The sequence below is a fragment of the Ptychodera flava genome, chromosome 1 (assembly GCF_041260155.1).
Source record: "Ptychodera flava strain L36383 chromosome 1, AS_Pfla_20210202, whole genome shotgun sequence".
NCBI classification, from domain to species: Eukaryota; Metazoa; Hemichordata; class Enteropneusta; family Ptychoderidae; genus Ptychodera; species Ptychodera flava.
Window position 1 is genome coordinate 53,731,264 of NC_091928.1, and position 23,502 is coordinate 53,754,765.

The 23,502-nt window shown below is 37.0% G+C and overlaps 2 protein-coding genes across 2 annotated transcripts; both read left to right on the top strand.

The window, feature by feature from the left end:
- Nucleotides 1-390: 390 nt before the first annotated feature.
- LOC139140928 (cuticle collagen 40-like) lies at nucleotides 391-5,060 on the top strand. Its single transcript, XM_070710422.1, has 2 exons — nucleotides 391-502; nucleotides 4,569-5,060. Exon 2 carries the CDS (start codon nucleotides 4,577-4,579, stop codon nucleotides 4,826-4,828), a length of 252 nt encoding a protein of 83 aa, XP_070566523.1. The 5' UTR covers nucleotides 391-502; nucleotides 4,569-4,576; the 3' UTR covers nucleotides 4,829-5,060.
- Nucleotides 5,061-15,770: 10,710 nt separating this feature from the next.
- On the top strand, nucleotides 15,771-22,307 carry LOC139145712 (uncharacterized). Its single transcript, XM_070717027.1, has 6 exons — nucleotides 15,771-15,883; nucleotides 18,309-18,496; nucleotides 18,742-18,938; nucleotides 19,406-19,458; nucleotides 21,263-21,361; nucleotides 22,105-22,307. Exons 1-6 carry the CDS (start codon nucleotides 15,832-15,834, stop codon nucleotides 22,305-22,307), a joined length of 792 nt encoding a protein of 263 aa, XP_070573128.1. The 5' UTR covers nucleotides 15,771-15,831.
- The last annotated feature ends 1,195 nt before the right edge of the window (nucleotides 22,308-23,502 follow it).

The following is a 23,502-nucleotide window of genomic DNA, read 5'->3' on the forward strand; positions in this document are numbered from 1 at the left end:
CTCCGTAGGTTTCCACTTCGAGTTTGCAAGGTCAATTTATACCTGACAGTTCCGTTCTTCTGAAATGAAAAAAACGATCGTCGCGAACAACCTAACGACCATTGCATCTAGAATTCCCTTCAACTCAATGGAACAGTCCAGTTACAAGGTGAGTAAAACTTGTTGCTATGGTGAACCGAATGTATCGAAAGCCCTTATTTTGTCGAGATTTTGTGATTTTTTTTCGTGAAGTCGTTGACAGCCTAACACTGTCGCATTACACACCAATCTCAAACATGGTAACCCATTTATTTCTACTCAGCGCACGTAAGTCAAATTGTTATTTCAGTGGTGGGCATATTTCATAACCCCTGCCGTCAGGATGGTATCGCCCATATCCGTCAGGGCAAATATTTTGTCTTTCGTATCAGTTACCACGTTCACTTTTTTACAGCAGGTTTTACTGAACTGAACCATACACACAAACCTCAGAGACATCGGCTGACTCTGCCATCAATAACAGGTACGTACATAAGCATTTATTGTTAAAAATGTACATTATACGTCTCTGTAAAGGTATTCGTTCTCAAATTTTCAGATTACTTTTCTGCTCTACAGGTCGTGGGAACGCATTTTGAAGCTCATGAGGTAACTTAAGCTTTAATCGTCTTAGTTTCTTGAAAATCAAAATTTTAATATTTCCCCGATGAGTTGACGGTACCAAATTTGCACTGTGACCCTTGGCGCCGACTTATAAGTTTCATTTTCCGAATTTTGTTTGAGAAATGTGAGCAAAGGTTTAAGTCTTTCTCTTTTGAGGCGCGTGCTAGTTTAAGGTAGCCGGTGTCTTGGAACTAACATATTTGTAATTTGCTCACGGAGAATCCATGACATTATTCGGCCAACAATTTTTGCACCCTGAAATCAGAGAATGAAAGTCGAAATATGGGAAACTTTCATGATTTCATCGCTTCACTTGACCATTTACATTAAAATTGGACCAATTTTCGATCTTGAATTTGCACTGTTAGCTTTCTATTACTGAATTAAGAATGACACGTTCAGTGCGGTATCTTTTGCGGCCAACCTTATTTTTAACCAATAAAGGCAAATAGAAATTACTAATTGGGTAAAATTCTAAAATGTAGTTGGTTTTCCCGAGAAAAAATGGTTGGCCGAATAATGTCACAGATTATGGAGACGTTCAACCAATTCTGTTTCCTATTGATGAAGAAAAAGAACGAGGACCACCGTGCAATGTTGTTCTAAAAGATGTTGAAAATGACAGATTTAAATTTACCGATGTTTGAAATTCAAAGTGGCCTTTCATCCTGGGTCAACGCTTTTGATAAAAGTGAATATTCGATATTTACATAGAACACAAGACCGTGAAAACTTCACTTACTTTATTAAGGAGTTCAAAATGAGTCCGGACAGGCAACAGACAAGCCAAGTTTATTCCCGCGGAGAGAACTAGCTCAGCGGTAATTTTTGGCTTATTCTTGGCACGTCAGTTGATTAAGATATTTTGACCCCATCTTGATTTCTAGCTGTGCCCGATAATGAGTCCAAGCACTATTTCTGTTGTATCTCCAGCTCATGCAAATTTATTGTCACGTGACTTAAGGAAGAATGCACCTCAGGGACAGGGATATAGACTCTCAAACGTTTACAACGCACAGTTGTTCAACATTTCTTACGGCTCATGAAGCTCAAGAGTAAATAAAAGTTCCAATGGTTTTTGAAATTGTATTTTCCTCTGTAGAATTAACACAGGGATGGCTGCCATTTTTAAGTTCAATCGTCGGTAAATATTTTGTTTCTCTAGTAATCAAAATTTTGTTTAAAAGAATTTGTTTCTCTGATATCAGATTTCGCTCCATGACCCGTGGGTTAGTTCTGAATTTCGAAAGCTGTGAATTTATAACTACTTAAAGTTTGAGCAAATATTTCAGTCTTGGAGCCGAAAAATAAAACAGTAGGCCAAAAATGTAGGATTAGGCAAGTTGTCACCGCTGAACAAATAGTCACAGAGTAACACAGGCATTATTCAGAATAACGTTGAACTTTCACCATATGTTTGAGACGTCATTCGCTGAACACTTCGAAAGTTGAAAGGAAATGTTCTACATTACTGCATTGAGTGCAGTAGTCGCAGCGACGGCGTCAAGTAGAATGTTTGGCAACAAAGCTTCAGTGTTATTGTGGATCTCGTGACCTGAACAGTTTCCATAGTATCAATGCAATGAGATCAGATTTGTAGTACATAATAATGAACACAGTTGAAAAATTCAGTGTACATGAACTGAACAAATTTCAGTAAGCCGTTATCATTCAAAAAATAGTATCATAATGAGATCAAGGGAGTCAAGTGAGGAGGTCCGCTCAGAACGGAGACGAATACCCAATTCGTTATACTGTCCTTAGCTGTCGGTCGCATATCGACTTAGTCGTTGATTTTTGTTGAAAGTATAGTTATAATATTATGCACCAGTCATTCACCGAATCCGAAACAGCTTGGCAAGAAAATTTGTCTCACTACGTTCCCCGTGTGAAGGGACCGTGGTCTCAGCAGCTGTCCTTAATCCACGAGCTCAACAATATTGATCATCTGTTTGTACAAAGAGTGTATTTATGTTTGGAGAGAGAGAGAGAGAGAGAGAGAGAGGTATTATAGTGAATTTTAGCCATTGTACTTTACTCACTCTTCTAGATTATATTCAAATCTTACAATTGTGGTTTGGAATTGAAAGCTATCCAAAATATCCGAGTCGATATATCGAACACAACTGTCAACTTCAAAGTATATTTGCTTTCTTTCGCTGTGCTTACAAGTCAATTGTCCCATCTAAATTTGCAAAAAAACCGGCTCAATATGTTGGCAACTGACGAAAACAGAGCTCTTTGTTTATGACTATGTATATTTGTCGTGAACACTCCAAAAGACCAAATTGAAAGGGCATTATGTAATGGATATATTGTGACACATTAACTACGTACATTTTTCATTCGCCTGAATGTATCGGCAAGTCAATCACGATGATTTAAACAGTTTAGTCTAGATCTTGACGCCTTTTGGCCTTCGTCCCACGAGACTGTGTATTCGACAAATGCCGAATGACACTGAGATCTAGACTACGCACATTTTACCGTAGCTGTAGGTCCATATATAGCTGTGGTGTTTTTAGACGGGATTCCCGCCTTTTACGGGCTCAGTGGTTTTGACTTTTACAATTTTAACCTCACGGGGTTAAAATCGTAAAAAACCAGCCCGTAAAAGGCAGGAATCCCGTCTGAAAACACCACAGCTATGGACCCACAGCTAATTTTACCGCCATTTTGAGTCTTTTGTGCCCGCACAATTTCTTTACCGCCATCGTTAGTAAAAGCAACAAATATAGTACTGTTTCTCCATATTATGCGCATAGCTATACGCTATTGCCTGAACACCTACTGACGTATGACTGCCAAATTGACGTACATATGGATTAAGTATTTAATGCCAGAAAGAAAACATAAATTGCCCATCGGAATCGCACGTTTTTGTATTTTTCTTGATTTCGGCAAATTCAATTACTTTAGTACTGCCGCTGGCGGCGCCCTACACCTCGTCGGGTTTTCGCGGGCATGTGGGATTTTGACAACTATAACAAGCACTGAATGAACTTGTAGATTGTTTATAATGTATTTGGCAATTTCATCATTCTTTGAGATTAAAATAGCACAACACAATACTGAAAAGTAGCGTAGGTGTTACAAGTAGTAAAGCTTGAACATATGTTATTTGTTTGTTTATTATTTATATATGTATTTGTTTATTATTTATTTCAAGAATGCAAGAATGTTGTTTTCACTAAAGCATATATTAAAAGTTGTAAGGATTATATATATGTGTACATGTTTGTACCTATGTAATCTTTCTTTTTTGAGGAGGGGCACAATAATTTTGTTGCCGGTGATGGGGGGGGGGCACTAAAATTTTAGCTGGTGTTAGGGGGGCCTGTAAAAAATATATGCACCACATATTTTGGGGCGACTTGCAGCGATTTCGAAGCTGTTATCCTATGATTGGCTGAATCTTACCAATATAATTAAAACAATACAAATAAACTCCCTAAGTTGCTGTGAATAGTGACAATCGACCAATCAGATATAACCTTGCAAACACGCTGCGAGTCAGCCGCATATTTTCTCTTCCAGCCCCCTGCCGTTAATTGTGCTCGTTCCCTAACCAGTATCAGTGTATCTTGTCTGAGATATTCTGGTTAGCCTAAAAGGGGAAAATATTATTTTGCCTTGTCTGCATCCTGGCAAAAGTCCAGGGGACCGATGTTACCTTTGGCCTAAAAATAAAACAAAAACAGATTTCGCTGGCTGCTCCTGAACCTTGGTCCAAAATCTGATGAACAATACTTTTTTCTCTGGCCTAACATATCAATATTCAGACCGGATGAGTTGTCCTATATAATTTGTAATACAGACGTCCGTTTTTAATGACTTCTTACACTCTTCTTGTAACGCTTTGGTGTCTTCAAAGCGGGTAGTGTTCAAGATATTGTACTGATAAATTTGGATGCTTTTCATTTCAGACGTTAACATGTTCAGACGAGGACCGAATCCACCGGGACCTGCGGGTGGACCTGGAAGGGGACCGAATCCACCAGGACCGGTCGGAGGGCCTGGAAGGGGACCAAATCCGCCCGGACCCGTTGGAGGACCTGGAAGAGGCCCAAACCCACCAGGACCCGTTGGAGGACCTGGAAGAGGACCAAACCCACCAGGACCCGTTGGAGGACCTGGAAGAGGCCCAAACCCACCAGGACCCGTTGGTGGACCGGGAAGATTTTAGGAAGGAGTGTCGTGAATTCCCTGTTACCTTGACCAAAAGAACATACTCTCATCGTAAATAAACCTGTTCGGAGACACTAGTTGTTCAATTTTCAGCACCTTTTTTGACGTATGACGTAATCTTCATTTAAAATGGCCTGCATTAAATAAATTTACCTCTGAGACTGGCACATTAGTTGCTTTGCATTTGTCCATATTCCAAAAAAAGTCGGGAAAAGAATCAGTTGTTCAAACGTCTTGTGTGGATAAGCAGTTTTATTTCGTATCGTATGCTATGTGAGATCTCGTATTTTCATAGCTCACTCGGGCGTAGGGTGCACTGTAATAGAAGTGTTCAAGGATAGAACACCAATTAAACGCCTTTTTGTAACACTTTTTGAACGCCTCTGGACGTTCAGAAATTTAACACTACGTGTTCAACCAACGTTCAATTTTTGAACACACGTGTGCAGATTTTGAACGCTACGTGTTCATCAGACATTATATTGAACACCATGGTGTTCCATATCTGAACACACGTTGCACAGGAAATGTGTTCAAAAATTGAACGCTTTTACGCGTTCAAAGGGCTGTAACACTTTTTGAACGCATGGACGCCGTTCAACGATAAGTGTGTTAAAGGCTAGAACACATGATGCGCGCTTGTTGAACACCTTTAATTTTGGGCGTTCAGGGGGTGTTCAAGCCTGGAAATAACATTACAGACGATTTATATCCAGTGAAATTATTTTATTCTAAAAATACACGAAACATTTCTAGAGTAAAATACAATAATTTACTGTAAAATGGGCAAACAAACATTGCAACTTTGTATGTAAAGTTTGTCAGAGGAAAAAACCAACAGTGTTAACACCTTCCTATCAAAAATAAGCAATAAAAATCACCATATTGTGGATTACATTTTATGTTCATACATGTTTAAAATGTACAAAAAATCATCTAAAAAGCTCAAAATCTGGCATACTTATTGTGTTGAAAGGACCTATATGTATGAAATGCATTCTGCATTTTTGTAAGATGGTTTCTTAAAGACATTTCCTCTTGTATAGACAATTGTAAATTTTGAAGAAAAAAGAAGTTAGTCAAGGCTTCTCTGGTTCACATGGTATGTAGTTGTCAACACTAAAGTAAACACAACATGTCAAGTTGTCAAAGTGTCACAGTAAGGCACAACATGCAGAAAGTGGGGAAAGTGGGTCCTTGGCAGGGTAAAACCTATTTCCTTGTCCAACAAAGTCCTTCATAAACAAAAAGGTTTGTTTTTTTGTAATATCTTTAAATAAACCCTGAAATAAATGGGTGACATTTCAAAAATATACTTCTCGGGAATTTAAAAGATATTCGTAAAGACCTTTCAAATTCTGGTGTACCCTGCTATTAATTTTTATACAAATATTTTTACCACAAATTGTAAAAATCACCCTTAAAATGAAAAAATGTACATTTCATCATAACTTGAATATATCACATTCTGGTAATCCCTAATGTCTTAAAAATGTCTGATATGTCTTTAATGTACTAAAAATACAAAGTTGCAAATTTCTGCATAATTTGAACAATCTGAAAAAGACTATCAGTAGAGATCTATGTCCTAAATATCAAAGCTGTTCGATTAGCAGTTTTGAAAAAGATCTGTTTAAGATTTTTTGACCAAAAATGACAAAAATTGCTGTGAAAATTTGAATATTTCATAAAACTAGCACAAATTTGACAAAGGTCATTTTTAGGGACATGTTTACCAAATATTGAAGACGTCAGTAAAAGAGAATAAGATTTTTGCCAAAAAATAGCAAAATTAGCCTCAAAAATATAAATTTGCATATTTCATCATAATTTGAACATATGTGATTAGGGTAATCCCTTGGGATCTGTAATCCAAATATTAAAGGATTCGTACAGGCTGTTTTGAAGAAAAACCTTTGGATGTACAAATTTAAGGACGATGCTACACATCCACCTATTTAGCTGACAGGAAAGCTAAAACCCAGTTGCTAACTACAAGAGACATGTTGAGCTACAATACAAAATAATCTACGGTTTGGTAGCAGGCTATGATCAACTAAATGTTACAAGGGCATAAGCTCTCAAAGACGTGAAGTCTCCTTCATCAGTTGACAGAAAATTCAGAGTGAAAATTACAGAAAAATCAGTAATTCAGAGTGGACATTTTTACTCAGAATGGTCTGTCGTTTTCAGCTTTAATTTAAATAAGGGAGACTACACGTCTGTGAAAGCTTATTCTCCGGCAACATTTAGTTGATCATAGCATGCTACCAAAACGTAGATTAATTCAAAACAAAAATACAGAAATATTATCAAAATTCAGTTACTGACCCTTGGAAGTTTAAATCTACATTAAAGATGAACTGAGGTTCTCAAGATTGTTTCCAGACAGCTACCTGTACACTCATCTTCTTCGTTATCTGTACCACCAGCTTCTATAACAACTCTTAGATTTTCAGTTAAATCCAACTTTTTACATCCTGAAAAAAATGCAACAATAGGTAATATGGCGAGATGAAGCTTTAAATGAAAGACAAGGGGCTGATTAGGTTAAGGAAAAGGGGAGAGTTTCATATACAGTGCCTCTCTTCAATACTGTTACAAAATATTTGCTGCTTCTTGTCATCAACTGATTAAAATAAAAAAGCCAAACTCTCATATGCTGAAACAATACATTGTGTACTCTATCATGTTTAACTGATGTTTTACATGCGATTGTCTCTACTAAAAGACATGTGTCAGCTGTGATTACGCAGCGGTACTATGCAAGACGTATCGATCGCGCTCAGGTCAAGGGCTATCGCTACAGTTGTGTTGCGATGACCCTTGCATGACCCGAGTGAGATCGATCGATATGCCATGGCCAAAAGTACCACGGCGTAGTCACAGCTCGTTGTTGGTATAGCAGCCACTGAAAGAAAAAAGGTTTCTTCACGTAGTTAAGCTATTTCAAGGTACAATACAATTAATTTCAAAGGACGATAATATAGATGCTTCAAAAATCTAACAACTTTTACTATTTTGGAGAGGAAACTTACCCTTTCTGGTCTTGCTTCCGCACGATCACGACTTCAGGGTGCGTTTACAAGAAAAATGTCGCAACTTCCGTTTTGATGCATCATGGGATAGGAAAAGACACCAAACTTGAACACCAAGTGTTTAGAAGTAGAACGCCTCTTGCACGCTGATGTTAAAATTAAAACGTTCATGGTGGTTTTCTGATTTTCTTTTCTAATTTTCAAAATTTCAACACGTAATAAACGTGTAAAATTATTTTGTATACTTCCTTTTTTAGAAAAAACATGCTTTCAGCAATTGTGGGCCGGAAATATTTTTCACATAGTGTGAAATTCGTTACATCAAAATCCGTGTACGATTGCCTGACAGTGAAGCAATAGTAAATTTAATATAGCGATTGTAAAGTAAAAAACACAACAGACTGTTAATTGTTTCACAGTATTGTAAAATTTCTGTGATGCTGAGTTTTTGAACACTTGAAGGGGATCGTTGTTAACACATAGTGTTCAGGTTTAGAACATCATTGTTAATAATATGAACACTAGTGTTAACAATATGAACACTAGCCGTTCAAATTTGAACACCGACATCTACATTTTGAACACGTAAAGACGCGTCTAGCGTCCGCTATTTTTACAGTGTGGGCTAGCGTGTCACTACATCCGTTCCCGTCTTTTCCATTTAAGACGCCAATAAACCAAAAGACTTTGAGCACATCTTGAAATTATCTAGATTCTCATGTTGATGGCTTAATTTCATTGAGCCAATGTATATGTACAAAGATAAGTACTTTCAATCAAGGCCACAGTTTTTTTCTGATTTGATTCTGAGCGATCGTGAGTATGCAGAAGGATGGTTGGACATCGAACAGTGGGGCAGAGGGTGGGTGGAGCTGGCAACACGATGGCGTAGTTTTCCAGATAGCCTGTAGTATGAGACTGCGCGATCAAAACTCGCAACTTGAATAGAAGGAAAACAAGTTCACATAAATAGATGGTCTACGATAAGTGTTGTCAGACCTTATAGACGGTCTACGCTAAGTGTTGTCAGCATGACAACTTTTCCCCACACAGACTAGACGGGGTGGCTGTGACCAATCTGGCTTGAAATTGGTCATAGCCACCCCGTCTATTAAAATTCATGAGTTTACTTTTCTTGTTTACGTACATACTTATATCAGATGGAAATCTGAGGATTTGCGATTACATCAGGTTGACAACCCCCACACAAGAGCAATGAATGTAAAAAGTGTGAAAGAGGCTCCCACCTAACTATCCAAAATGTTTTTGTGTCGAGTTTGTGTTTGATTCGTTTCAAAAATGTGTTCCTACATTCTTATCCGATTGTTTGTGTTAACAAAAATGTTTGTTTCGCCTCGGATATTTGTAGGGAAGTTTGGATCAGTGTGTACGGTAATGTTTTGTTTGTGTGGGGAAAGCTTATGGCGAGACGCAGCCGGACCTATTGTGTTACAGAGTTGATAGAGTGGCCCTTTGACGCTTGCGTTTCGAAACCCGAGTGTCGTTTCTCATCAGTCGCAGTGTAGATTCTTTCCTTAGTTTGTGTTTGTGAAAAATTATTTTAATGCATTTTAGTGGTCTTGCTCTTCGAGTAGCGAGGCAAGTATATTAATGTTTGGGTCTCGTTGTGAGTCCGTTTGGTGGTTCAGTTTCAGTTTGTTTGTTCTGTTTCTTTACTTCAGTAAATTTTGTTTTGAATAGTGTGTCTTTTAGAATTTTGCCGAGGTTTGTGAATTTTTAGGCAATAAGTACCACTGCGGGGTACGGATTTTATGTTTTCTGGATCAAGATACTTACAAGTATCATGATCGATGTGTTTGTTCTCGTACATTTTGTTTAATAGTTCGTGTACTTTGTTTACTGTTTGTTCTGTGTCGTCACTGGCTAGTTGTGTATAATACTTAGTGTTGCGTAATTGCCTTTCGCATTTGTGTACGTAATCTTTTGTGTTGACAAAGACAAAACCCGACCCTTGTCGAAGGGTTTTTATGGTAATTTGTCTACTGTTTGCAAGCTGGTTTATCGCGATTCTTTGGGCACGCGACATGTTTTGTTTCCTTGTTTGAAAGGGTATCTCTAGAAGTGCGAGTTTAGCAGCTTCAGATAGCTTTCAGGTTTTTGTATTTTTTGCTGTTCGTGGAGTCCAATTTGACTTTTCTTTGAATTGGTGTTGTTGCGATTGTTCGTGTCTCATGATGTCTCCGGTGTTTGGCTTAATTGCTAATGAAACTTTAATGTTAATTGTTTTCCAAGCATTTTAAGAGGGGTGATCAAAAAGGCCAGAACAGCCAATTTTGACCAACCGGGTTCAAGAACCCGGGAAAGGTGTTTAAAGTGTGCGATAGATGTGTTTACGACATAAACATTATGAACAGTAGGATTAAGATAGGTATGAATAATCCAAACTGCCCAGTTTCTGTGTGGGGAAAAGTTGGAATGAGACCTTATCCAGGCGATTTACTCAAGTGTTTGTTTGTTTGTTCGTTTGTTTAGTGATTTACATAAAAACCGACGATCAGGTTCTGCACAAACCAGAATGAGTTAGAGTGCATTAGCTGTATCTCTTTCAATGTTTCTGAGATAAAGTGGGAGAAGAACTTAGATTATATATAATAATTAAATAATTTCGAGTAGTAGCGCATATATAGCCGCCACTAACGCGACGTACGCACGGCAGAAGGGCCCGCGCATGCCATAAAGGTTTTATCGTATACCTTATGGAATGGTAAATATGCAGTTTACATTAAATATATCAGGATTGTTTCGGAGATAAAAATGCCTGCCATATCGAAAGTTCATCGCCATTTGTTTCCAAAAACCGGTGGCTGCTACCCATGGTGGATTGACATAGGCCTACACACATACATAATGACGTCTTTACCTGCAGAATTCTAGAACACGCAAACGATATTTACGTACGAGACAAACAGAGACACGGGATAAAATTGAGGAGTACGAAGGACAACAGTATGACGTAAATTATCGTAACTGTGAACAGGCACAGGATTGCACTAGAGTACTAGTAAGTAAGTAAGTAAGTAAGTAAGTAAGTAAGTAAGTAAGTAAGTAAGTAAGTAAGTAAGTAAGTAAGTAAGTAAGTAAGTAAGTAAGTAAGTAAGTAAGTAAGTAAGTAGTAGAGTAAGTAAGTAAGTAAGTAAGTAAGTAAGTAAGCAAGCAAGCAAGCAACTAAGTACTAGTAAGTAAGTAAGTAAGTAAGTAAGTAAGTAAGTAAGTAAGTAAGTAAGTTTCATTGTATTACTTCTCATACATACTAAAATTCGCACCTATATTGTTTCAGTGTACTCTATAAAAAGCCAGCATATGCTGAAGACTGTCTCTTTCTGACTTCTTTGCTGCTCAAATGTCTGAAATTGCAAAACATCAAACTCACATAATATTTTCAACGCCTACAATAAACATAAGTCAAACTAAATATTTGTCACGACGATTACTTTTTATACTCAATAAACAAGCCCCTTCACCGACCCAACACTGCACATTAAACACCATATTGTGCCAATTTTTTTGAACGGTGTCAAAACTAATGTCACGACATGTGCTCAGGAGGCCACTGCCGCTGATGTGCAATAATAGAAATGCACAAACCAGACGAAGATATGAGTTTATGCTAGTGACAATATGGACGCTATATTATGATATTGGCAGCGGATTGTGTCTGCTTTCTGTACTTGAATGCAGTTCGTCAATTGGTAGAAAACCAACCGAACAAACAAGCCCCTGATAGTGAGATACATCGTGACATTGGCAGCCAATTGTTTCCGCTTCTGTACTTGATTCACTTTGTCATTTATGTGCAATTTTTATAATGTAAATTTCGTGGCATATTTAACGAATAGTTGTTCACGTTTTCATCCACAATATGAATGAAATATTGCATTTCATACAGTGCTAAGTGATGAACATCTTTTATATAAAGTGTATTGTGTTAAGCATTAAACACAGTTTTCCAGTAACTGTGCAAAAACATCAAATCATATGAAAAAATATTATCAGCACAAAAACACCAAAATGCAAAAAAAAAACAAACAAAAAACCAAACAAAAAAACAAGACAAACAATAAAGCAATGAATGCACTACCATGAACTCAATGAAGGAGGAAAATACTTAAATGAAATTTCAATTCATTAAAAGTAAGTATTATAAATTATCAAGTTACTGTACAGCATTATCATCCTAATGTTTATATCGAACTTAAGTTTCTCTTCCTGCAACTCGTTCTCGTGGAGTTCAAGTTATTGGTTATAGTTAGTACTTCACCAGACTCTCTCAGCCGTCGCCAGCTTCACCTCAGACCATAATACCGCCCTCAGCAGTTGAGTTCTATAATCCTGCTGGGTGGGTGAGCCTCGCTTGTTAGAAAGACCATTGAGGGCGCATCATCATATGGTTGAGAAGAGAGCTGCGTAGCGGACGAGGGGCTGTGAGAGAGCCTAGTGCTTCACATGCTGAAGGTCCTAGGTTAGAGCCCCGGCAATGGCATTAGTTGTTATTGAAAAAATAGACTAACCTAGTAAATAACGCTTTCTATCCCTTCATTAACCAACTGTTCCTCCAAAGCAGGTGTCAAGATGGCTGAAGATGTGTGTAGAGTTAGGATAGTACAATAAGAGGGAATTGAGGAAAGAGAGAGAAAATGTGGACCCATCTTTTCAATCATTCCCCCCTAAGTTTCCAAGCCCCCATTCCTACCACCTTTTTAAACTCTTTTTTGTTATACATTTTCCGATTCCAAGTTTTTGTAGGTAATTCAATGAAAAATGAATACCATTTTTATGCCATCCAATTGTTGTAATGTTAGCAATAATTTAAAAAATCTAGAAACATTTTGTCACATTTCATTACTTCTATCTATCCGAAAAAATCTAAACATATGTGATTTGTTGTACAAAACCAAACTTGAGCGTAGTAACAGGGCAGAAGCTGCAACTGTTGATGATTTTTGCAAAATTTCTATGCAATTTATCAACTACAGTTTCTTGCTGTCTCCCTACAGCATGCTCAAACACACAATATTCAGTCTATTGACAAAGCCTGTATAAATATGTATCAGGTGATAATTTAATTAGAGTCCAGACTGACAGTCAGTTGTCAGTGATACAAAATAATCGCAATTATACCAATCCATAATCCAATAACACTAGGTCAGACTTTGTAAGACTATAGTTGTAAACATAGACACAAAACAGCACAGAACATACAGTAAATAGACGGTACACAAACAAAGTCAAATTCATGAAAGAAAGATATATGGACCTCTGGCCAAAAGACCAAGAAGTGATGTTCATGGTACACATACATAGGTTGTGATAGCAAGCTTAATACTGAACAGTACAACATGCTGTAGGGAGTAGACCAAGAACACAGTTGTATAAACTCAAAAAAATATTGCCAAAATTATCAAAGTTAATACAGCTACTCCCTACAGGAAGTGTCACTATCAGCTACCGCCCTGCTACTGCAGTGTCACTGTCACTGCATACCTGAGCAGTGATAGAGATTGCTCTGACTCTGATGTACATGGTAGTTGAAGAAGAGTTTGAGTCAAATGACGCTCATGACAGTGAAACATACTTGTACACAAGATCAGGCCAGAGAGTAACACATGGAAGACAAGGAGACTTGAAAAGTTATTGGGATTTTTTGAATCCTGGCATATGAGAATAATCAAATATTAAAGAAAAAAGATAGGGTCAACATGCTTGATTTTCTAAAAATTTTCACATTCTTGTCATAAAATAATACAAAAGTAAATCTTTGAATAGTAAAGACTAAATGAAAAATATGTGACTAAAGTTGCCGTTATTACACCCAAAATTTCAGAGATTAAAATATTATTTATCTGATGGAATATTTTAACCTTCCAGTATTGTCAGTATTGAGTAGCATCTAGTTCATATATGTCTTGCACTTTTGAAACAAATTTTTGGTAGGTCACTGTGCTCAGTTTTATACAATATGGCAATTAGCCAGAATTCACAATTTTCCTATTCTCTCATGATCGTCATTTTGTGTGCTCTTCAGCAGGAGCAATTGACCTGGCCAGAGTTGGATTAACTCAAGTTGGCTTAGCCCGATAAATCCAAAATGTTCAGCGATGCCTTTAAAACTGGATCAATTTAAGAACTTGCCGTAAAAATATTACCTAACAAACTGCTAATAACAGTTACCATCGAACACCTGCGAGCGGAACAGCGCAATACCTGTTAATTTTTTTCTGCGCGTACATCCTTTACAAATATGCGGGCTTGTGATAGTTTGGGCGGACTTGAAATTTTTTTTATCATATAGAGGGGGGCATTTGAAAATTTTTTAGGGTATTGAGGGGGGATCTGAAAAAAATTACATTTCAATCGAGATTCCTCCAGCCCCCTTAATCGTTATTAGTGAACGCAGCTTAAACACTCCTTTTTGCCACGTGCTTTAAGCACTTATAAAGATATTTCAAAATTGCGCTCGGGTATTGACATTTTTAACAGATTTAGTCTTTTTAAAACAAATGTAATGAATTATTTTTTTTTATCCATGATAATCCTTTGCGTCAATTTTATGTTTGTCTGTATTTTATGTATTTCCTATGTTTTGCGGAGCCTGTAATCGGGCATTTACTCCTGTAGGTTATCCGAATAAATAAAAATAAATAAATAAATAAATAAATAAATAAATAAATAAATAAATAAATAAATTAATTAATAAATAAATAAATGTACGACAGCTGCAGACTGTAGAAAATTACATGACGTGAACCTGTGATTAAAAAATCTCTATGTTTTCCTTAAGTTAGCAATCTCATAAGAGGCTTGTTTTTCAGTGGAAGGAGATTTATTCTCATTTCACTACAGTAACAAGACTGAGATCACCCTTTTATCACCCTTTTGTTTTCGGGCCAAAAGCAACGAGGCATTGGCTCATATTGGTTTCGTTAAAATTATTCTTCTGAAATGCGTCTTCTGTACATTTTTGTCACTTCTAATCACAGAAAGCGTTACTATCGTCACAAAACTTCACACCTTGTTCGAGGGTGAGGAGGACTGGTGCAGTGACTTCTTACACGTTGATTGGTCTCATGACCTGGTTGTCATTACTGATTACATGCAAATCTTAAAATAGCATCTTCTCAAGATCTACAGGGCAAATTCACGTCAAATTTCTTGTGTAGAATACTTCTACATAAGTTTATTTAGTCATAACGTGCTCTGGCATCCGGCCTATAGTGTTAAAATCCGTCAAGTATACATTTGCGGCAGATTACAGAGGGTATTGAAATCTAGCTTACAATTCACTACAATCTTCAATTGTGGAATTTCTGCAAACAAAGTACATCTCTATGTTTGAAAGCACAGTAAAGAAATCTGGCAAACTGAACTATACTTCGATTTTCAACTTGCACCAGTCGAACAAATTTCCGGAAAATAGACTTTCTATAAAAATAGGTATTTTAGCATAATTATCACAATATGGGCAAACTAAAGAAAAATGGAACTCATCTTCAACTGAGCAAAGATAACAGTATACACTTATTCTCTCATGTATTTCAAATGTTATTCTTATCAGGGTAAAGGGTCGGCTCTCCCATCGTTAACGTCGGACAATTCACACATATTTACTGTGTTGACAAATTGACACTTTTCATTTCTACTTGATTTTCGGAATAGAGCAAGGAGGAAGTATATACATGTATCGCAAAAATAACCCAAAAATAGTGAAAAATACATCGAAATTAATTGTCAGCAAACGGAGCTTTAATTTTGAAACCGTATGCAAGCATCTATATTCAGACCGCGTATGTCAAAGTTTGGCCTCTCACTACAACTTTGTGAAATATCAACTCTCGCAGAGGTCAGAGTGTATTACGTATTAATTTGCATACAATCGATCGTCCGTTTTCGGCTCACATATCGCTGTCTTTGTTGCGTGGTATTGGATGTCTCTCATTTTGACAAAATGAAGCTCTGCCTCGTCTTTGCCATCTTCTTCATAAGTCAGGTAATCGAAGGTAAGTCATTCAATGTATTGCCTTTCACATAGCATTAGCGATATATATCTCGTTTTCTAGTGTGCTCCGTTGCAAGATTTGGAAACTGACACAATCAATTTTTTTGACAAGAAAATAAACAATTTAGATCTACATTTTTGTTAACGATCGCTCAATCGCACCATCAAAATATGAAGGTCACTTTTTCCATGACCTCGGGCAAATTGGTTGAAATTGAAGTATTGTGATTTAGGGGTATCGTACACGTACATGAACCCTCAGTTTTTGCAATATGCGTCAGAGAAATAAATATCAAAAGATCGTCTAATTATCAATTCTATTGTGTTTCAAAAGATTATAAGATACTTTATAAATCTGCATGTAACCAAGTCGATGAAGGTTTTTGAAATTTGTGCTCTATTTCTGGCATTTGCGAAGTTTGATCTTATCAATCTAATCACATCAGCAAGGCTTTTCAAATAAAATTGATTTACCAGGTCATAGTTATATCCCATTTGTCACGTGAATATATTGAAATAGGGGTTTATGGGGTCAAACGGTGTCGGTCGCTCTCGCGTGTGTGGACTATGTATATATCTGTATAGATATGGTACCGAGCCGTCCGTTTGTCCGGTCGTCGTACACTGAGATTACTCAAAACCCACTGCCATTATTACTTCGGTATTTTGAATGAAAGTGTTAAAGGACATTTTGGACACACATATTATTTAAAGGTATACAGTCACCTGTAATCTAAATATGCACATACATGGTCAAAGGGGCTTTCCTTGATATTCAAAATGTCCATGTGAGGGCGCTGTTTTTTAAAAGCGGCCACCCACTTAAAATCTATGATTGGTTAGATTTTCTCTTTCCATGTTAACTGTGGCGACATTGAAATAGGTGACAGTATACCTTTAATGTTTGTGCAAGTATAAAATAGCAAAGTATGAGTAAAACCACCCCTTGAAGATAACGTTCAAACCCCCATTCTAAAACAATACGAGTGAAGGATACAACTGATAAGGGCAGGAAATACATCAAACAGGGCAGGAGGACTGAACAAACATCGGATAACCCAAGACATTTAGACAATGAAAGAATCTTGTCTTGGGCTATGGCACCTGTCAAGCTTGTCAACAAAGAAATAAAGTCTATATAGTACCAACGAACTATGAACGTCTCTTGCAGTGAGTACTTCCATAATGCTGAGTACCTCTCAGCAGGCCAAGGCGAGTCAACGTGTAAACTCAACCTACCAACACAGTAACAATTGTAACATCGCATTTTATACCATTTGTGCCATTGTTTGATGTAATCTTCTCAGAAACTTCTGATATGTTTTCAAGTTTGATATATAGATCTTTTAGGATGTCTAAGCTTAATTTGTCAAATTTGTGGCAAAATTAGCAAGACTGTATTTATCAAGGCAAGATTTTTAACTTTTTGTTAAGGCAATTTAGACTGTAAACCTGCTTGCCTGATAGTTTTGCCCTCTTCATATTTATAGTTGGAATGGTTGATTTAGAGGTAAATAAAATAGTAAGACTTCTTTGGTGTAAGTTTAATTCAAAACTTACACTAGAATGTAATGCTAAGATTGAATTTTATGAGTTTTGCAAGATATTACATTCAGAAATAACAAAGTCAATAGGTCACAATTAATAGCATCTGACTATTTATTGCTGCTATCTTTTAGCATATCTTTTATGCAATTATGGCACAACCTTCTTAGGTGTTCTAATAGGCTGTAAAGATGAGTACGTAAATTCAATTATGTCTTAAAATCAGCAAGTTGTAAGTGCCTTCTCCATTAGTTGTGTCAAGCAAGTAACGAATTTCAGACTAAAATATAAACTGGCTACAGGTAAAAGGGTTATGTACATGTATTGAGAAGTCGACACGGGTCGTGTATCAAGGAGTAAGGCAGAACAGGGTGGGTGAGAATTTACAAGAATCTTCGTTAAATGTAGATTTGCCCTTTTAATAACAATGATATATCTCAAATCAAAACTATGGTATGGTATGGTACTGTGTGGTATGGTACGGTATGTATATTTTTTCATCATGATTTACTGTGTCAAAAGTATTCCTCGCGATAAGATACCGGTCTTGAACAGCTATGAAAATGAGAAAGCTTGGATGGATGACATTTTGTCTAATACATCAACACAAATCTCCCAATGATACACAGACACAAGTCAATAATACTGAGGAATTACAGGGTGTTTTGCGGACAATAATTCTACAATATAGGAATAACTTCATATTTGATGATTTGATTGCAGCACAATGCAATGTTCACATTCACTGTCATAGCACATTTTGCGAAAATATCTTAATATCTGAAACTATTTGTCTTATAACTGTCATATTTGGTGTTTTGTATGTACTTCTGTCCTCATCAAATTTGAGCACAGTGTAATTGATGCTAGTTCTTCTACAGGGTTTGGAGTAGATTATAACTTTGACCACGTGTCTGCAAGCCATCGACTTTTTGATGACGATCTCCAAGATGAATTCAGACTCACGTTTGGTAACCCTCTTACGTCACCCAGCATCCTTCCGTCTGTGCTGTCAGAACGACTTCCTCTTCCGGTGGTCCGTGCAATGCTATCGCGTTATGCGAGCCGAGTAAGATTAAATTTCATATATCATAAATTCTTTGTTTGTTGTTTGGCTAATAGATTTGAAGATTATTTTTGCGATAAGAACTTTAAGTGTTTGCGCACGTTTGTTGGCGACGTAATGGATGCACTGAATTATCTCCATGGTATTGGCAAAGATAAGCTATATAGTACAGAAAAGATATTGTTGATAACAGTCACAATATCCACTGTGATATTTCATTCGCTTTCCTATTTCTTTTCTGTACACAGCACGGCTATGGAAGTTTCCTAAATCCCATTATCCGTGGGTTACATAGTCGTCAAGATCTAACACTATCTATGTTAATGTTCCATCAACTGGGAAAAGCTATGGGAAACACGATATTGAGTAGGCTTGAGGAAAAAGCAGACGATAGGACGTATACGTTTCTGGTCGACCTCCTTTGCAACTGTTCTTTTTATTATGCGTAAGATAAAACACACGACTTTCCTTATTATGCGTAACTTTAATGGGAATTCATATATGTTTTTTTTTTCAACTGAACATTATCTCTTATATGCAAATTTTTCCTAATGATGAGTATTTATAGAAACCGTTTTCTTTCACTTTAGTTACCGTGGTCATGTTTTGAGTGTATTGCTTATAGAAAGAGGAACAGAAAGCAGAAACATTCCCCAAGAAACGTCTCTTCGTCTGTCAACGCCGCTGCAGCTTCCGTCTTTTGGATGTACTTTAGAAAAAAGGCCGCTAAATGCAAATTTACCCTTTATAATCGTAAATTACTACATTGACCTCGGATTCCTGACCGGGAGGATGGTAACAAAAACGGCTGCTGTATCGTGGCTAATAAACTGTACAAAACGCAAAAAGCATTTCAATATGATATGAACCAGAATTAAAGAAATTGGTTTTCTCCTTCTCGTCCTTACGCAGAGATGAGCATGATCATAAGATCAAAGGCTTCTTCGTGGATATCCTGGATGAAGGTAATTTAATAGTATCATATCAAAATCATTTTACCTCAATGCTGCTTAAACAGTGTTCACGCTACCGCTCACCAGACGGCAAAATGGCGAATCGATTCACTCATTGGCGACTCAGACGGTCAGAACAATCGCCAGACTGGCGACTCAAAATGTGTACGTTCGGCCACTTTGTTCTACAATTGTTCTGTTGTATTGCGTCATTTTGTTTTACTTCTTGGGGAGTCTTTCGCCATAGTACTACCGTACTCATCTAAGTGTAAGCTCCGCAACTGTTTTCAGAGTATAATGGGTCGTACAAGTTGGTAAAATTACTTTTCAGAGCAAAGAAATTAATGGACATTGAAGTTACCGTGATAGCATCGTGACATGTTCTTGTGCCCCTCCGAACTGTCCCCTGTTACCTAAATAGAATAGTCCCACTCTAGTGACGTTCGCCATTGTTTGTTCACGTTCACGCTGTCCTGTATGTTGTCCCGGGAGGTTGTCGTAGTCTAAACATGCAATTTCAGTTGCTTTTAGCGATCATCCTTTCATCTGTGAAGAGCTTTTACTGTGACCATTACAATTTTCACTGCTGTGCTGTTGTTTCCACAAGACGGGGACCGTTTGATCTTGGAAAGTAGAGTTGCTTTTACGTGCAGCCAATGTACATGCCAGTTCACGGTTCACACCATGCTCTTGAACGTGAACGTCAGCGTACATGATGTCTTTGTTTCACGTTTATATTTTATTTCAAGGTATGATTCACGCTGAAATGTCACCAAAATGTCACTTTTATATCGAGGGATTGTTTAAATCAGTTTGATTTAAAAACAGCTTTGTAAAACACTGTGTTCACTTAGGTCGGAAATTCTTACTGAGTTTTGCTCTCTTTTTGCCATGGACGACGTGTATCAGTATCAGTGTGATCATGTCATGCCATGCCACGTTCATGAGGTTACTCTGACTTTTCTGTATTTTTTTTGTACTTCACAATTTCTTTGAAGTTCAAGTAGTGTTCATTAGTCATACATGAGTTTTGATACGAAGCATTATTTTTATTGAATTATTAAACCAGCATTGAAGATACATATGATGATGAGAAAGTGGCAGACTTCTGAAATATTTGGTTATCATAATGCTGTTTATAATATGACCTTTGACCCTTTGAGATGAATATGTGTGTGACCCTTGACATTACCTCTCAAGAAAAAATATGGCTACTTGTGTTCACACTGTATTAGCCAAAAAAGGCTAATCAGCTTGAGTAGCAAGAGCAAACCCTGTTAAAATCCGTTGCCTGAACTTTTGAGTGTTTACATTATCTTTGACCAGTCTCTCACATATAGTCTACCATGTCACTTTTTAATAACACTGACATGTATACCGTTAAACTTGTCAGAAACGTCTGTGCAGGTGATATGTCCCATAGGATTGTGGTTAGCTGTATTTTCGTCCGGAGTAAAATTCATTTTCAACAATAACGTCAGGACGGTAGTATGTCGATCACAACAAAGTGTTTGCAAGCATAATATTAATATTTGAAATATCTGAATGTACTTTAGTGAAAACAAGGAGAGTGCTTTTACACAATGAAAGTAATGAATAATATCAAAAGTTACTGCCATGGTCCCTTTAAGAACCACCAAACTCATATCGACAAGTACAGTATATCTAATAGCTCGCGAGTGACGTATTCTGAAATTAAACGACACTATCCTATTTTTACTTGGCCTAATACAAAATGCACGGCGAATGTATTCCTGTAAATAAGCGAAGGGATTGACTTGGTGAAATATTTATGTTCATTTTCCGACGTTTCAAGTTTGCAGGGAAGCTGGTAAGAAATGCATCGTTCAGCACGCCCCCTACTACCACTGTCATGTCGGTGGTATTCAGAGTGACATGGAATCTGCAGGCGTAGGTAAATAACTCTGAAACAGTTTAGAATGACTTATCGAAAAGGGAGATCTGTGTGCCATCACGAGCATTCGTTAATACAATGATGACATCGAATCTCGGCATCCATAGATAAGTCTTCAGCGTTAATCGTATGAGCGAATCAAGAATTGCACCATGCTATATTGCCAACAAACCACGTTGACGCAACAAATGGACGGATTTTCAGAGTCAATTTATAACCACGATTTCAGGCAATTCCATACAGACTTTCACAAAATTTTATTTGTTTTTTTTTTGAGCACCAAAGGAAAAGTAAATGCCAATACCATACAAACTAATCGATAGATTAAAAATGTGTGGTGGCCTTCCTCTATGGATCTGGGTGGAGGTGGCCTTCCTCTATGGATTGGGGTGGAAGTTCCGTTAGTTTTTAATTTTGATATATTTTTCAATATTTTCGAATACCTTGTCATGTCTGAAGAGTTTCATGTTTTACTCTGATACATATCGAAACGTTCATTTGTTAACTTGTCAGAGCAGCCTATGTAGCATAAACAATTTATGACACCTTAATTTTAGTCCCTTTAAGAATTTATTTGTGAACAAAAACATCGTATCACGTGAAAATGCATTGTGTTGACAAGGACAATAGTTTGTGTATCAAGTTACTGTTGGTGGAGAGAAGCAGGATATGTATTTGATTTAGAAAACAAAACTAACGAGAAGAACGTTCTCCTTTGGCCAATCTCATGGGCTATTTGCCAGGAATACTGTCAGGACAGTTTGACGGTTGTGCTGTGACGAAGAACAGCGAGATAATACACTCCTTGGCGCTGTCTGACACTTGGATGAATTATGGAGGAGAATCGCGCTTTTTCGTTCCCGTTGGAAATCCAGATAATTTCATGGCCAATGACATTAGAGGCAAGAAAATAGGCAAGTTGATGAATATTGGAAATTTGCTTTGACTTAGGGGGCGCTCTACCCAACAGAGCGTATATTGCTCAAAAATCACTTTTTTTTTCAAATATCTTTTCAATTTAAATTAATTTGTTAGCTCAAGATTAAAATATTGATTGGATTCACTTTTTAGCTTGTCAAGCAGTTGTAAGTTGCTTGATTAAGAAGTGTTACTTTGTGCAAATGTATGCAAATCACCAAATTTCCTGGATTTTCCTTTCTCCCAATTTCAAGATTTCCAAAGAATTTAACTCAACTCTGGCTGGGTCATTTTTTTTGTAATTTTTAAATTATTTTCTTTAAATGCTATGTAATAAAACTACTGTTTTATTTGGCAATACAATTCTTACATTTTGAATTAGAGGCATTTGATTTTGCTACTCGTGATTTTTATAACATTTTTATGAGTGTCAGTCTTTCAACCCATGCCATTTCAGAATGAGGATAGATAATCCAAAGTAAAGTAATCGTTTTTTCTACATATGCTCTTCCTATAAGCGAAATATTACATTTCAGAAAATGGTGTCAAGGTTTAGACTTAAACTAATTTTTTATCATCAATACCAAAATTTAGGGGTTTTCCCCTAAATATACAACCCCTTCATCCTTCGAGTAAACTACTGCTGCCATACAAAACTTTAGATATTCTGCTGTTTGAAAATAGTATGAAGGGATTTCTTTGTCATCTTAGAGTGAGAAATATTCCTTTGAAAAAATACTGTTGGCAACGTGTAGCTCCACCTTTACCTTTCAAATCATGTCACAAATTTTGCATTGAAAAATGCTGAAGTAATGGGATACTCATTTCAGACCTTGTAACATCTGGCAGTCGTGTATACGTTCATGTCACACTTTGTGATTTTCGGCATATTGCAGCTACCTGTTAAAGTACAGGCCGTAATGGCAACGATAAATTCTCAATATTCCCTTCTCGAATGCATTTCCTTGCCCGTTTTCGCAATGCCCATACAGAATTACTAATTGGAACTTTCATATTAGGTTTTCTTGACGGTTGGTATAGTAACCATCGCTGTCTCGTTGTAAATGGTGTAAAAGGAGCAGATACACTGAGTTTAAATCACATGCGCTCATTTGCCTTTCCGAGAGATCTTCATCACGGCTTTGGAAATAACGAGGTAATTATTTTATTTGTCACACCTTTTCATTACTATAGTGAACCATTTTTTCCCTTTCCAAAGTTTG